General features: G+C 63.5%; 1 protein-coding gene across 3 annotated transcripts in view; it reads left to right on the forward strand.

The window, feature by feature from the left end:
- ADAM11 (ADAM metallopeptidase domain 11) overlaps window positions 1-12,568 on the forward strand; it is a 29,722-nt gene extending 17,154 nt beyond the window's left edge. For 2 of the 3 annotated variants that reach the window (XM_029075965.2, XM_029075967.2), the window contains 16 exons: window positions 355-521; window positions 657-741; window positions 964-1,054; window positions 1,244-1,295; window positions 2,704-2,803; window positions 3,247-3,318; window positions 3,419-3,511; window positions 3,609-3,689; window positions 3,825-3,875; window positions 5,555-5,618; window positions 7,788-7,887; window positions 8,908-9,027; window positions 9,234-9,402; window positions 9,678-9,792; window positions 9,873-9,963; window positions 10,208-12,568. In XM_029075965.2, coding sequence (XP_028931798.1) covers window positions 355-521; window positions 657-741; window positions 964-1,054; window positions 1,244-1,295; window positions 2,704-2,803; window positions 3,247-3,318; window positions 3,419-3,511; window positions 3,609-3,689; window positions 3,825-3,875; window positions 5,555-5,618; window positions 7,788-7,887; window positions 8,908-9,027; window positions 9,234-9,402; window positions 9,678-9,792; window positions 9,873-9,963; window positions 10,208-10,256 — 1,500 coding nt within the window. In that variant the 3' untranslated portion in view covers window positions 10,257-12,568. The remainder of the gene's footprint in view (window positions 1-354; window positions 522-656; window positions 742-963; window positions 1,055-1,243; window positions 1,296-2,703; window positions 2,804-3,246; window positions 3,319-3,418; window positions 3,512-3,608; window positions 3,690-3,824; window positions 3,876-5,554; window positions 5,619-7,787; window positions 7,888-8,907; window positions 9,028-9,233; window positions 9,403-9,677; window positions 9,793-9,872; window positions 9,964-10,207) is intronic. The other variant, XM_029075966.2, reaches the window with a different exon arrangement.
- Window positions 12,569-12,999: the final 431 nt, after the last annotated feature.

The raw sequence follows: 12,999 nt of genomic DNA on the forward strand, positions 1-12,999 counted from the left end.
ATAGCCCAATTATTAACAAATACCATAGGAAAGGTCCCATATGGGGCTCCAGTCTAAAGAAGGAGGAAGAACGGGTACTGAATCCCCATTTGGCAGATGAGGACACCGAGGCCCAGGGAAGTGAGGTGACTTACCCAAGGTCCTACCGCAGACCGGTGGCAGAGCCGGGATTGGATCCCGGGTCCCCCGATTCCTAGGCCCGGGGCTCTTTCCACCAGACCACACTCCCTCTCATCACCCCCTTGCGCTCGGGGCGAGGAATTCCTGGCGGTACTGCGCAGCGGGATGGACGTAGGCCGGGGCCCGAAGGGACCCCGGAGTCTGGCTTCGCTGACGGCCCCCCGCCCCCGTCAGATGTACAAGGAGCAGCTGAACACGCGCATCGTGCTGGTTGCCATGGAGACCTGGGCGGCGGGGGACAAGGTCCGGGTGCAGGACGAGCCGCTGGACACGCTGGGCCGCCTCATGCGCTACCGGCGGGAGGCCATGCCCGAGCCCAGCGACGCCGTCCACCTCTTCTCGTGAGGCGACCCCCGCCCCCGGCCCCCGCTCGCCCCTCTCGGGAGGGAGGACCGGTCCGGCGGCCCCCACCTCATCCCTGGGGAGTGGGTGGGGGGGTCTCCAGCCAGGCCCTCTTCCACCCCTCTCCGCACCAGGGGCAGGACCTTCCAGAGCTCTCGCAGCGGCACGGCCTACGTCGGGGGGATCTGCTCCCCGGCTAGGGGAGGGGGCGTCAACGAGGTGAGGGGGCGACCGAGATGGGGGGGGGGTGGGGGAGGGTCGTCAGGACCCCCCCGGAGGGGGAAGGGAGACGGTCGGGGCGGCGACACGGGTGGAGGAGGGTCGGGCCCGGTGGGGCCCATTCATGCGGCGGTGTTTATTGAGCAGTTGCCCCGCGCAGAGCGCTGTACCGAGCGCTCGGGGGAGGACGACGGAGCAATAAACTGCCCTTCCTCCCCGCAGTACGGCAACGTGGGGGCCATGGCGGTGACCCTGGCCCAGACCCTGGGCCAGAACCTGGGCATGATGTGGAACACGCATCGCACCTCGGCAGGTGGGCGCACGCCCCGCCCCCGTCCCTCGACCTCCCCCGGCCCGAGCCCCCCGGGGTCAGCCCCTCTTCGGGGACAGAGCCTGCCCCGCTGGGGTGGGGGAGGGGGCGCGTCCGGGGGGCCCGGGGATTCCCGGGGGCGAGGAGGGGTGGGGGCTGCCGCCGCCAAGGACCATCCCGGATCGTCCGCAGGGGAGTGCAAGTGTCCGGACACCTGGCTGGGCTGCATCATGGAGGACACGGGGTGAGCGGCGGGGGGCGAGGGGGCCGCGGGTGGGCTTGGGGGGGGGGGACCCGGTGGGACGCCACCCGCAGTGGAAGGTTGCAGGTGGGAGGGGGAGGTCGGTCGGGCCCGCGAGGAGACGAGCGGAGGCCTCAGCCCCCTCCCACACACCTCCCCCCTTTCCCCTCGCCCCCCGCCCCAATTTCCCCCCCAAGTCCAGCTTGGCCCAGGGGTGTGTCTCTGCCCCGTTGAGTCCGGCGCTTTAAAGGGAAGCTGAGGCCTCCGAGGCCCCGCGACCCCCCGGCCCTTAGGGAGAGGCCCCCCGGGTGAGGACCCCGGCCGCCGCCGCCCCGGGTGCGGCCTGCAGCTCCGGACTTTCGCCACAAGGGGCCGCCCCCGAGCCGCCTTAGAGCCCATCTGCGCCCCCCCCCCCAGCCCCCCCTTCTCTCTTCCCCTCCTTCCCCTTCATTCTTTCGATCGTATTTATTGAGCGCTTACTCTGTGCAGAGCACTGGACTAAGCGCTTGGAATGGACAATTCGGCAACAGATAGAGACGGTCCCTGCCCAACGACGGGCTCACAGTCTCTTCCCTCCCTTTCTTCTTCCCCCTTCCCCTTCTCTCTTCCCCCTTTCCTCCCTCCGCTTCTCTCTTCCCTTTCCCTCTTTACCCTCTTCTCTCCCTCCCTTCCCTCTTTCCCTCTCTTCTTCCCCCTTTCCTCCCTCCCCTTCTCTCTTCCCTTTCCCTCTTTACCCTTTTCTCTCCCTCCCTTCCCTCTTCCCTCCCCTTTTTTCTTCCCTCCTCCCTTCTCTCCCCTCCCTTCCCTCTCCCCCATCCCCTTCGCCTTTCTCCTTCCCTCCTCTTTTTCTTTTCCTTTCCTCCCTCTGCTTCTCTCTTCCCTTTCCCTCTTTACCCTTTCCTTTCCCTCTCTTTTTCCCCCTTTCCTCCCTTCCCTTCCCCCCTCTTTTTGTCCCCCACCCCTCTTCCCCCTCTTCCCCCCTCTTCCCTTTCCCTCTTCCCCCCTCTCCTTTTTTCTTCCCCCTCCCCTTCTCTCTTCCCTTTCCCTCTTTCCCCTCTTCCCTCCTCCCCTCCCTCCCCTTCCCTCTCCCCCCCTTCTTCCCCTTTTCCTCCTTCCCCTTCTCTCTTCATTCATTCATTCACTCATTCATTCAGTCATTCATTCGTTCAATCGTCTGTATGGAGCGCTTACTCTGTGCAGAGCACTGGACTTCCCTTTCCCACCCTCCCCTCCCTTCTTTCCCCTCTTCCTGCCCTTTCCTCTCCGGCCTGTCCCTTGTCCCCTGCCCCCTGCCCCCGTCCCCCGTCCCCTTAGGCGCCCCCCGCGGAACGTGCCCCTCGGCCGGGGTCCCCGGGGCGGGGGGGTTGGGGGTCAGAGGTCAGAGGTCACGGGCTCCTCGTGCCCCCCGCAGGTACTACCTGCCGCGCAAGTTTTCCCGCTGCAGCCTGGACGAGTACAGCCGGTTCCTGCAGGAGGGCGGCGGCGGCTGCCTCTTCAACAAGCCCCTGAAAGTACCCCAACCCCCCCACCCTCAAACCCAAGCCCCCCCACCCCAACACCCTCAACGCCCCCCTCCCCAGCCCCTTCCCCGCCACCTCCAACCAAACCCACCGGGCCCCACCCACCCAGGCAAGACGCTGGAGGCCTCGCCGGTCCCTCCGAGAGCCCCCTCCCCTTCTTCGCCCCTTCCCCTTCTTTTCGCCCCCACCCTTTCCTTTCTCCCCCTCCTCTTCTTCGCCCCAACCCCTTCTTTTCGCCCCCACCCCTTCCTTTCTCCCCCTCCCCCCCTCCCCTCTTCAGGCCTGGCCGTCTCCATCAGTCTCCCTCTGCCCAGCCCGGTGGGGGGGGGGGGTGGGGAGGGTCTCCCACCCCGAGAGGTGGATGGGGGTGGTCTCTCCCGGAGGGGGTTCGTGTGTGTGTGTGTGAGAAGATGACCCCTGACCCCCCGCCCCAGCTCCTGGACCCCCCCGAGTGCGGGAACGGCTTCGTGGAGGCCGGAGAGGAGTGTGACTGCGGCTCGCTGGCGGTGAGGAGGGGCTGGGGGGTGGGTCTGGGGGCTTTAATTGGGGGAGGGGGCGCCCAGAGGGCCCGGGGTCGGCTGACCCTCCCCTCCCTGCGCCCCCCAGGAGTGTGCCCGCGGCGGCGGCAGCTGCTGCAAGAAATGCACCTTGACCCACGATGCCATGTGCAGCGACGGGCTGTGCTGCAGGGGCTGCAGGGTGAGGAGGGGCCTGGGGACGAGGCTGGGGGGGGGACGGGGGGCGGAGGGGGAGAGGGGCAAGGACCAGACCCCCTCCTCCTCCCGTCTCCCCCCAGTACGAGCCACGGGGGGTGTCGTGCCGCGAGGCGGTCAACGAGTGTGACGTCCCGGAGACCTGCACGGGAGACTCCAGCCAGGTGAGCTCCGGGCTCTGGGTTCGGATCCTCCCGCCCCGACGGGAGGGCTCGCCCCCGGGGTGGGGTCCGGGGGGGGGGGATCCGGCCCTGGCTCACCTTCGCCCCTTCCCCTTCTCCGTCCCCTTTCCTTCGCAGTGCCCCCCTAACCTGCACAAACTGGACGGTTACTACTGTGAAAACGACCAGGTAAAGGGCCGGGGCGGGGGGATCCCACCCCTGGTCACTCCTCACCCACCCGCCCCCCTGCCATTCATTCAGTCGTATTTATTGAGCGCTTACTATGTGCAGAACACTGTACTGAGCGCTTGGAATGGACAATTCGGCCACAGTTAGAGACACTCCCTGCCCAATGACGGGCTCACAGTCTCCTCAGCCTGTCCCTCGACAGTCCCTCTGGACTGGAAGCTCATTTATAATGATAATCATATTAATAATGATGGTATTTGTTAAGCGCTTACTAGGTGCCAGGCCCTGTAATAGTAATGTTGGTATTTGTTAAGCAGTTACTATGTGCCAAGCACTGTTCTAATAATAATAATAATGATGATGATGGTATTTGTTAAGCACTTACTATGTGTCAAGCGCTGTTCTAAGCGCTGGGGTAGATACAAGGTCATCAGGTTGTCCCCCGTGGGGCTCACAGTCTTCACCCTCATTTTCCAGCTGAGGTCACTGAGGCCCAGAGAAGTGAAGTGACTTGCCCAAGGTCACACGGCAGACGAGCGGCAGAGCCGGGATGAGAACCCACGACCTCTGACTCCCAAGCCCGGGCTCTTTCCACTGAGCCACGCCGCTTCCGCTTACAATGTGCCAAGCACTGTTGTAAGCGCTGGAGCACTGTGCTAAGCACTGGGGTGGATACAGGCTAATGGAGCTGGACACAGTCCCTGTCCCACGTGGGGCTTATTATAGACGGGGACTGCATCTACTAACTGTGTGATACTGTACTCTCCCAAGTGCTGAATACAATGTTCGGCGTATGATAAGCGCTCAATAAATAAATATTATTTATTTATATATTTATATATTATATATTTATGGCCTGGAACACCCTCCCTCCTCTCATCCATCTCTTCCCCCCTCCCGCCCGCGTTCAAAGACTTCTTGAAGACCCATCTCTTCCAAGAGGCCTTCTTAGCTCCATATAATAATGATGATGGCATTTGTTAAGCACTTACTATGTGCCGAGCACTGCGGTAGATACGAGGTGACCAGGTTGTCCCAGGTGGGGCTCACCTTTTTAATCCCCATTTTACAGATGAGGTCACTGAGGCCCAGAGAAGTGATTTGCCCAAAGTCACACAGGTGACCAGTGGCCGAGGCGGGATTATTTATTTGTACATTCCAAGTGCTTGGGACGGTGCTCTGCACATAGTAAGCGCTCAATAAATACTATTGAATGAATGAATGAATATTGATAATAATGTTGGGGATTTGTCAAGCGCTTACTATGTGCCGAGCACTGTTCTAAGCGCTGGGGTAGACACAAGGGAATCAGGTTGTCCCACGTGGGGCTCACGGTCTTAATCCCCATTTTACAGATGAGGGAACTGAGGCACAGAGAAGGTAAGCGACTCGCCCACAGTCACCCAGCTGACAAGTGGCAGAGCGGGGATTTGAACCCATGACCTCTGACTCCAAAGCCCGGGCTCTTTCCACTGAGCCACGCTGCTTCTCTGAGCCACGCTGCTTCTCTACCGTCTGTCTCCCCCTCTAGACTCTAAGCTCCTTGTGGGCAGGGATCGTCTCTACCAACTCGGTTCTGCTGTGCTCTCCCCAGTGCTTAGTAGAGTGCTCCGCACACGGTAAGGACTCGATAAATATGATCGATCGATTGATCGAGAACGTGTCCATCTCCCCCGAAGGGCCGTTGCTACGGAGGCCGCTGCAAAACTCGGGATCGCCAGTGTCGGGCCCTCTGGGGCCAAGGTGAGTTCTTTTTAACACCCTCCCCCCAACCCCTTCTTCTTTCCCCCCCTCCATTCATTCAATCGTTTATTGAGCGCTTACAACATGCAAAGACCTGTACTAAGCGCTTGAGAAAGTCCAATATAACAACAGACACATTCCCTGCCCACAACGAGCTCGCAGTCTCTCCTTCCATCCCCCCTCACCCCTCCCATCCCCCCTCCCTCCTCCATTCATTCATTCAGTCAATCGTATTTACTGAGCGCTTACTGTGTGCAGAGCTCTGTACTAAATGCTTGGGGGATCACAACAATAAACAGACACATTCCCTGCCCACAACGAGCTTACAGTTATTTACATAAATAAATTGCAGATGTTCAGCTCTTACTATTTGCCAGGCACTGTACTAAGCGCTGGGCTGGATACAGCGCTTAGAACAGTGCTCTGCACGTAGTAAGCTCTTAACAAATACCAACATTATTATTACAAGCAAATGGGATTGGACCCAATCCCGAGAAGCCGCGTGGCTCAGTGGAAAGAGCCGGGCTTGGGAGTCGGAGGTCATGGGTTTGAATCCCGGCTCTGCCCCTTGTCAGCTGTGTGACGGTGGGCAAGTCGCTTCACTTCTCTGGGCCTCAGTTCCCTCATCTGTAAAATGGGGATTAAGACTGTGAGCCTCGCGTGGGACGACCTGATGACCCTGTATCTCCCCCAGCGCTTAGAACAGTGCTCTGCAGGTAGTAAGCGCTTAACAAATACCAACATTATTACCACGGGGGGGCTCATGGTCTTAATCCCCACTTTACAGCTGAGGAATCTGAGGCACTGAGAAGTTAAGTGACTTGCCCGAGGTCACACGGCGGGCTCGGAGTGGAGCCGGGATTAGAACCCAGGACCTCTGACTCCCGGGCCTGCACTTTTTTCACTAGACCATGCCGCTTCTATCCTGCCCCCCCAGCTCCTTTTCCTCCCAGTTCCTGAAGGGCTTGACCCCAGGGGAGAGGGGGATGGGAGTGGTCTCGGTGCCAACTTTTTATCTGAGGGTGGCACGGGGTAGAGTTGCGAGAGGGCAGCGTGGGCTGGCTGTGGCCACCCGCCTTGCCCAGGAAGCTGTGGGGTGGAGGTAATGGCCGGACACCACATCGGAGAAGCAGCGTGGCTCAGTGGAAAGAGCCTGGGCTTCGGAGTCAGAGGTCGTGAGTTCGACTCCCGGCTCTGCCACTTGTCAGCTGTGTGACTGTGGGCAGGTCACTTAACTTCTCTGTGCCTCAGTTCCCTCATCTGTAAAATAGGGATTAAAAAAGTGTGTGAGCCCCACGTGGGACAGCCTGATGACCCTGTATCTCCCCCAGCGCTTAGAACAGTACTCGGCACCTAGTAAGCGCTTAACAAATACCAACGTTATTATTATTATTATTAAATCTGAGAGGATAAGGGCCACCCACACCCCTCCGACCCCCGGGCCTTAGATGAGGCCCGAACCTAACCTAGCAGAAAGATCCCGGGGCCCAGGAGGCAGAGGATCTGCGTTCTAATCCCAGCTCTGCCCCTTGTCTGCTGGGTGGCCTTGGGCGAGTCGCTTCGCTTCTCTGTGCCTCAGTTCCCTCATCTGCAAAATGGGGATCCAATTCTGATTAGACTGTAAGCCCGCCATTGGGCGGGGATGGTCTCTGTTGCTGAATTGTCCATTCCAAGCGCTTAGTACAGTGCTCTGCACATAGTAAGCGCTCGATAAATACTGTTGAGTGAATGAATGATCCCCCTCCCATTTAGACTGTGAGCCCCGTGTGGGAACCGATCATCTTGTCCGAGAAGCCGTGTTGCTTCGGGGATAGTCAGAAGGACCCGGGTTCTAATCCCGGCCTTGCCACTTGCCTGCTGGGTGACCTCGGGCGAGCCACTTAACGTCTCCGTCCCTCAGTTCCCTCATCTATAAAATGGGGATTAAGACCGTGAGCCCCGTGCGGGACAGGGACTGTATCCAACCCCATTAGCTTGTATCCATCCCAGCACTTAGTACAGTGCCTGGCACCTAGTAAGTGCCGAACGGAAACCTTTTTTCTTTTTTAAAGAGGCCTTTCCCGGGGCACCTCCCTTGTCCATCAGATGAAGGCGCGGGGGCAGAGCTGGGGGGGGGGAGGAAGGGCGAGGGGACGGGAGGAAGATTGACACCAGCTGCCCTGTCGCCAGGTGCCGCTGACCGGTTCTGCTACGAGCGGCTGAACGTGGAGGGCACCGAGCGGGGCAACTGTGGGCGGAAAGGCTCCGGCTGGGTCCAGTGCAACAAGCAGTGAGTGGGGCCGGACGCCCGGACGGCCACCGGACGGCCACCGGACGGCCACCGGACGGCCGGGGAGGGAGGGAGGGACGGACCAGGCTTGAGTCCTGCCCGGCCCTTTGCCCCAGAAGGCTGGGTTGATCCCGTGATAGCCTGGACGCTGGCGGTGGTGAACGCGTGTTGTAGTGGACGGTGGCACGGGAGCCAACGTCCTTCGAACTACACCTCCCAGCAGCCCACCGAGGGAGCTGCACGTGTCTCCTAGCGTCCCCTCCCTCTCGGTGGTATCGAGCGAGCCTATTTTGAGGGGGCAGGCAAGTCCTCGGCTTGATCGTCCCCCATCTCTGGGGAGCTTAGAGTCCCGTGGACAGCCACACTGACAAACTACTAAATACGGTCGCTGAGAATGAGAAAATAGACATGAATGGCCGACCACAAAGAGATTCCTACATGAAAGGGCAGCGTCGCCCGGTGGACAGAGCGCGGGCCTGGGCGTCCGCAGGGCCCGTGTCCTGATTCCGGCTCCGCTGCTTGTCCGCTGTGTGATCTTGCGCCGGTCACCTCGCTGCAGCTGCACCTCAGTTATCTCGTCAGTAAAATGGGGGTTAATACCGGGAACCCCGTTTGGGACCCGGACCGGATCCAACCTGATTATCTTGTGTCTCTCTTGTATCTACGAGGGCGGCGCCTAGTAACTGCTTGAACCAATACCGTGTGTCTAAAAAAAGAAAGAGCTGAGGGAGTGAGAGGTGGCGGGTGAGGGGGGAGATGGAGGCTGATCCTGGAAGGCTTCTTGGAGGAGGTGACCTTTAGGAGGCTCTGTTGGGGGGCGAGCTTTGGTCCTACGGTACGGGATCGGATCCGGTCCGGCCGGGGCCCTGCCGACCTCCGAACGGGCGGGGGTCCGGCCGAAGCCCCTCAAGCCCCTCGCTCCCCAGGCTCTCTGCCAGGGCGGGAGGGTGGGGCGTGGGGGGGGGGGTGCCCGGCTCCCCTTGCCCCGGGCCGGGGCCGATCCCTCCCTCCGTCCGGCAGGGACGTGCTCTGTGGCTTCCTTCTCTGCGTCAACATCTCGGGGACCCCCAAGCTCGGGGACTTGAGCGGGGACATCAACAGCTTCACGTTTTACCATCAGAGCAAGGAGCTGGACTGCAGGTACCCGCCGGGGTCGGGGGCAGGGGGTGCCAACCCGGGCCCGAGCCCGGGCCGGGGAAGGGGACGTCGGCCGGGGCGACCCGGAACCCCGAGGGGCGGGACGGCTCGGCCCCGGGTCGGAGGGGTCCTGCCCTCTCCCCCGGCCCCGCGAGGGGCGAGGTCGAGGGTCCGGGGCTGAGGCCGGTCCCCCTCCACCTCCCCCACAGGGGTGGGCACGTGCAGCTGGCGGACGGCTCGGACCTGAGCTACGTGGAGGACGGGACGCCCTGCGGCCCCAACATGCTCTGCCTGGACCACCGGTGCCTGCCGGCCGCCGCCTTCAACTTCAGCTCCTGCCCCGGAAGCTGGGACCGAAAGATCTGCTTCGACCACGGGGTGGGCCGGGGCCCCGAGGGGGCAGGGGCTCCCAGGGGCCCCCGGCCCCTTTCGGACTCCTCCCCTTCCCCCCGATCTGAATGGGGATCGCTCGGGCGCCCAGTACAGTGCTCGGCGCCCGGTAGACGCTCAATGGCTACGATTGACTTGACGGAATCGAATTGGATCCGGAGCCTCCGGGACCCCGGGCGAGGCCGGGAGGGGCGGGGGGCCGGAGGGGCACCCTCCGGCCCGGTCCGGCCCTCCGGCCTCACCCCCGCGACCCTCCGCTCCAGGTTTGCAGCAACGAAGGCAAATGCATCTGCCACCCGGACTGGACCGGCAAGGACTGCAGCGTCCACGACCCCCTGCCCGCGCCCCAGCCCACCGGCGAGACGGAGCGATACAAGGGTAGGTGTGGCCGCCCCCTCCTCTCGCGCCCACGCCCCCGTCCCCCATCCGCCCCCCGTTCTGACCCGCTTCGTCCTCAGGGCCCAGCGGCACCAACATCATCATCGGCTCCATCGCGGGGGCAGTGTTGGTGGCGGCCATCGTACTGGGCGGCACCGGCTGGGGCTTCAAGTGAGCACCTCCCCCTCCCCGCTCTGGCCGTGGGGGCGAGTCCCCAGGGTGGTCCCGGGCCGGGAGGCGGAGAGGCGGGGAGTGGGGTTCAAGAGCAGCCGCCCCCTCCCCCGGCCGTGCCGTGCGCCGAACCTAGCTCCGGGACCCTCCGGGCCGCAGGTGGGAACGGACCACCCCCCCCCCCCCCCCCGTTTTAAAACCCAGTTTTTCCCCCCGCCCCCGCCTCCTGCCCGGGTTGCCTCAGGAATATTCGGCGCGGCAGGTACGACCCGACCCAACAGGGGACAGTGTAACCCCGCCGCCTCCACCGTGTCCATCCCACCTGCCCAACTCCATCTGCGCCTCCCTCGTGCCCGTCCCTCGCCGTCTGCATCCCATCCATCCTCCCCCATTGGGCCGGCAGGAGGGGTCCCGGCCCGGGCCCGTCTCCGGCGTCCTCCACCCCAGGGGCAGCTCCCCGACTCCTCCTTCCCCGGTCCCCCTCCTGGTCTTGCCCCGACCTCCCGACCGGAGGCCGAAGCTCCCCACTTCACCCCCAAAGCCCCTCATACCGGCCCCAAGACCCCCCAGGCCTGTCCCGAGGCCTGTCCGTCCGTGTCGTCTCCATCCCATCCCATTCGCTGTCATCCCGGCTGTCCACACTCTGGTCCCGGGCCTGCCTCCGCTCCTGGCCCGGACCCCTTCCCCCCCCAGTGGAGGGGTGTCGGCGGGGGGGAGAGGGGGAGGGATCCTGTCGCCCCCTTCCCCTCCCGCGGTCCGTCGTCTGAGCCCCTCTCTCTGTTCCAGGTCTGGTGGCGCCTAGGCCCCTCTCCCCACCCCACCCTTCCCGTGCCCATTGTCTACACTCTCAGGGGCAAAGGACCCTCCCCCCATCGCCCGGCACCGAAGGGCCACAAGCAAGTCTTCCGGGGGCCACGGGGCCAGAGTCACGGGAGGGACCCCAGCGTGGTGACTCAGGGGCTCCGGTCCGCCCCCACCCCCACCCTGCGCTGGCGGAGGTGCTCCGGGCGGGAGGACCCTCCCCCCTGCCCCGTCCCCGGCCCCACATCCGACTTTGCCCGGCCCAGAACTCTTCCCTCCCCCTCCCCGGCAGCCGTGGTCTGGGACTTGGCCAGGGACCAGGCTCTGCTCCAGACTGTACCAGCGGGCAGGGGGTGGGGGGGAGACAGCCTCTGCCAGCCTCTTGCAGCCCCAGTTTCGCCCTGGCACGGGCCCGATCTCGCCCTCAGCACAGCCCTCAAGAGGAACAGAACGCCGCGGGAACCGGCCTCGGGGAGGTGGCAGGGGGTCGACCCCGGCCCCGTCCGGTGCCCGCCTCCCGACTCTGCACCGTGGCAGGCGGCCGCCTGCTGTCGGGGGCGTCGGCTCCGGCCCGGCCCAGGCCCCGCGGCGGGGGCCCCGGTCCCCGTACTAGCCGTCCAAGTCGGACTGAGCACCGGGATGGATCAGAGCTGGGCCGGTACGGGCCCGTGAAGCCGGAGGCACCGGGGCCTGCACCGGGAGAGCCAGAGCCAGACCCTGATTAACCGCCACCCCACCCCAAATGTTCAGGTTTAGCGGCGCCCTGATCTGGGGCCGCTCCCAAGGGAACTGGAGTTCCCTGCCTGCACTAGGGTCGGGGAGGGTGAACTGCCTTCCGAGGGAGAGGCTAAAGGGGGGCTCTGACCAAGGGGAAGAATGTAGGGGGGTGGGGTCTGGTCCCGGAGGCTTGTCGCACCCCCTTCTCCACCCGCTTTCCTCTCCGAGGGGCCCGTCTGCTTTCCCAGTAGCTCCTAGTTCTGGCTCGGGGGCCCACCCCTCAAGACCGAAGAGGAGCCAGATCCACAGCTTCTCCCAGAGGGAGGGGGGTCCCAGCTCTGCCCACCGTTGGGGGGGGCGATGAGGATGGTGGGTGGTAAAGGTGGGGGGCCCCGTCTGGGGCGGGAGCTCTGGAGCCCAAGCCAGGAAAATCCCCCCCCTACCCCAGGACTGCAGCTCCCCAATACAGGGTCGACGTCCGGGTCTGGAGGGAGGGGCCGAAGGCCTCCGCGGGGCAGGCCGAGTGAGATCTGGTCACTCGCCGCCCGTCCAGGGCACAACTGGATTCTCGGGGGGGTGGGGGGAGGGCGGGTCCGGTCTCCCTGCTGGCCGGGAGCGGGGCGGTCCAGGGTAGGGGTGGGTGCCCCCGGGCTCTGGGGCAGTTCGAGGGCATCGCCAAGGTAACGGTTGACCCCGCCGGGGGCCACCTCCGCCCGCCCACCCACCCTTCCAGGGCAAAGGGATTCTGTACTGGGGCAGCGATGCCTTATCTAGACTCCGGGGCAGAACCCGTGCGTGCGTGTGTGTGTCTACACGTGTTGGCACGAGTGCGTGCACCTGCGTGAATACCTCTGCGCTCACATGTATACACGTGTGTTTACCCGTGTGTCTGCGTGGTGGGGGCCGGGGGCCCGTCGGGATCCTCTCGCTGGCTCGGCACCACCCCTCGTCTAGATTTCTGCAGCTGCTGCCAACTGCCCACACGGCCCCTGTAAATACACCGGGGGGAGGGGAGGGTGGGGGGCTTAGGGCAGGGAATTAAAGACTGACCCGGCGGGGCTTCCAATGGGCCCGCGGGTTCACGCCAGCCTGCCTGCCGCCTGGTTATTTCGGCCTCACCTGCTTCGTTACACCCGTGTGCCCCCCCTCCTCCCTGCCACCCCGGCCAGCTTCCTTCCCCCACTGCCCGGGGGGTGGGAGGGCAATAATAATGGCATTTGTTAAGCGCTTACACTGCGCTAAGCTCTTGGGAGAGCACTCTGTGGTTGGTAGGCCTGATCCCTGCCCTCAGAGAGCTTACAAGGTGGGGGCGGGAGACAGACACTAAAATAGAAAAGCAGCAGCAGGGCCCGAAAGAGACGGATATCGGCGATATGGTGGGATTGTGATCCCCAGGTGGGTTGGCGATACAGGAGATGTGGATACGGGAGTTGGGGGCTCAATCAGGGCTGGCCTCCTGGAGGAGACACCCTGGGGGGTGAGAGTGGGGCACCCCCGCCCCTGCCCTTCAGTGTGATG

The sequence above is a fragment of the Ornithorhynchus anatinus genome, chromosome 11 (assembly GCF_004115215.2).
Source record: "Ornithorhynchus anatinus isolate Pmale09 chromosome 11, mOrnAna1.pri.v4, whole genome shotgun sequence".
Lineage (NCBI taxonomy): Eukaryota > Metazoa > Chordata > Mammalia > Monotremata > Ornithorhynchidae > Ornithorhynchus > Ornithorhynchus anatinus.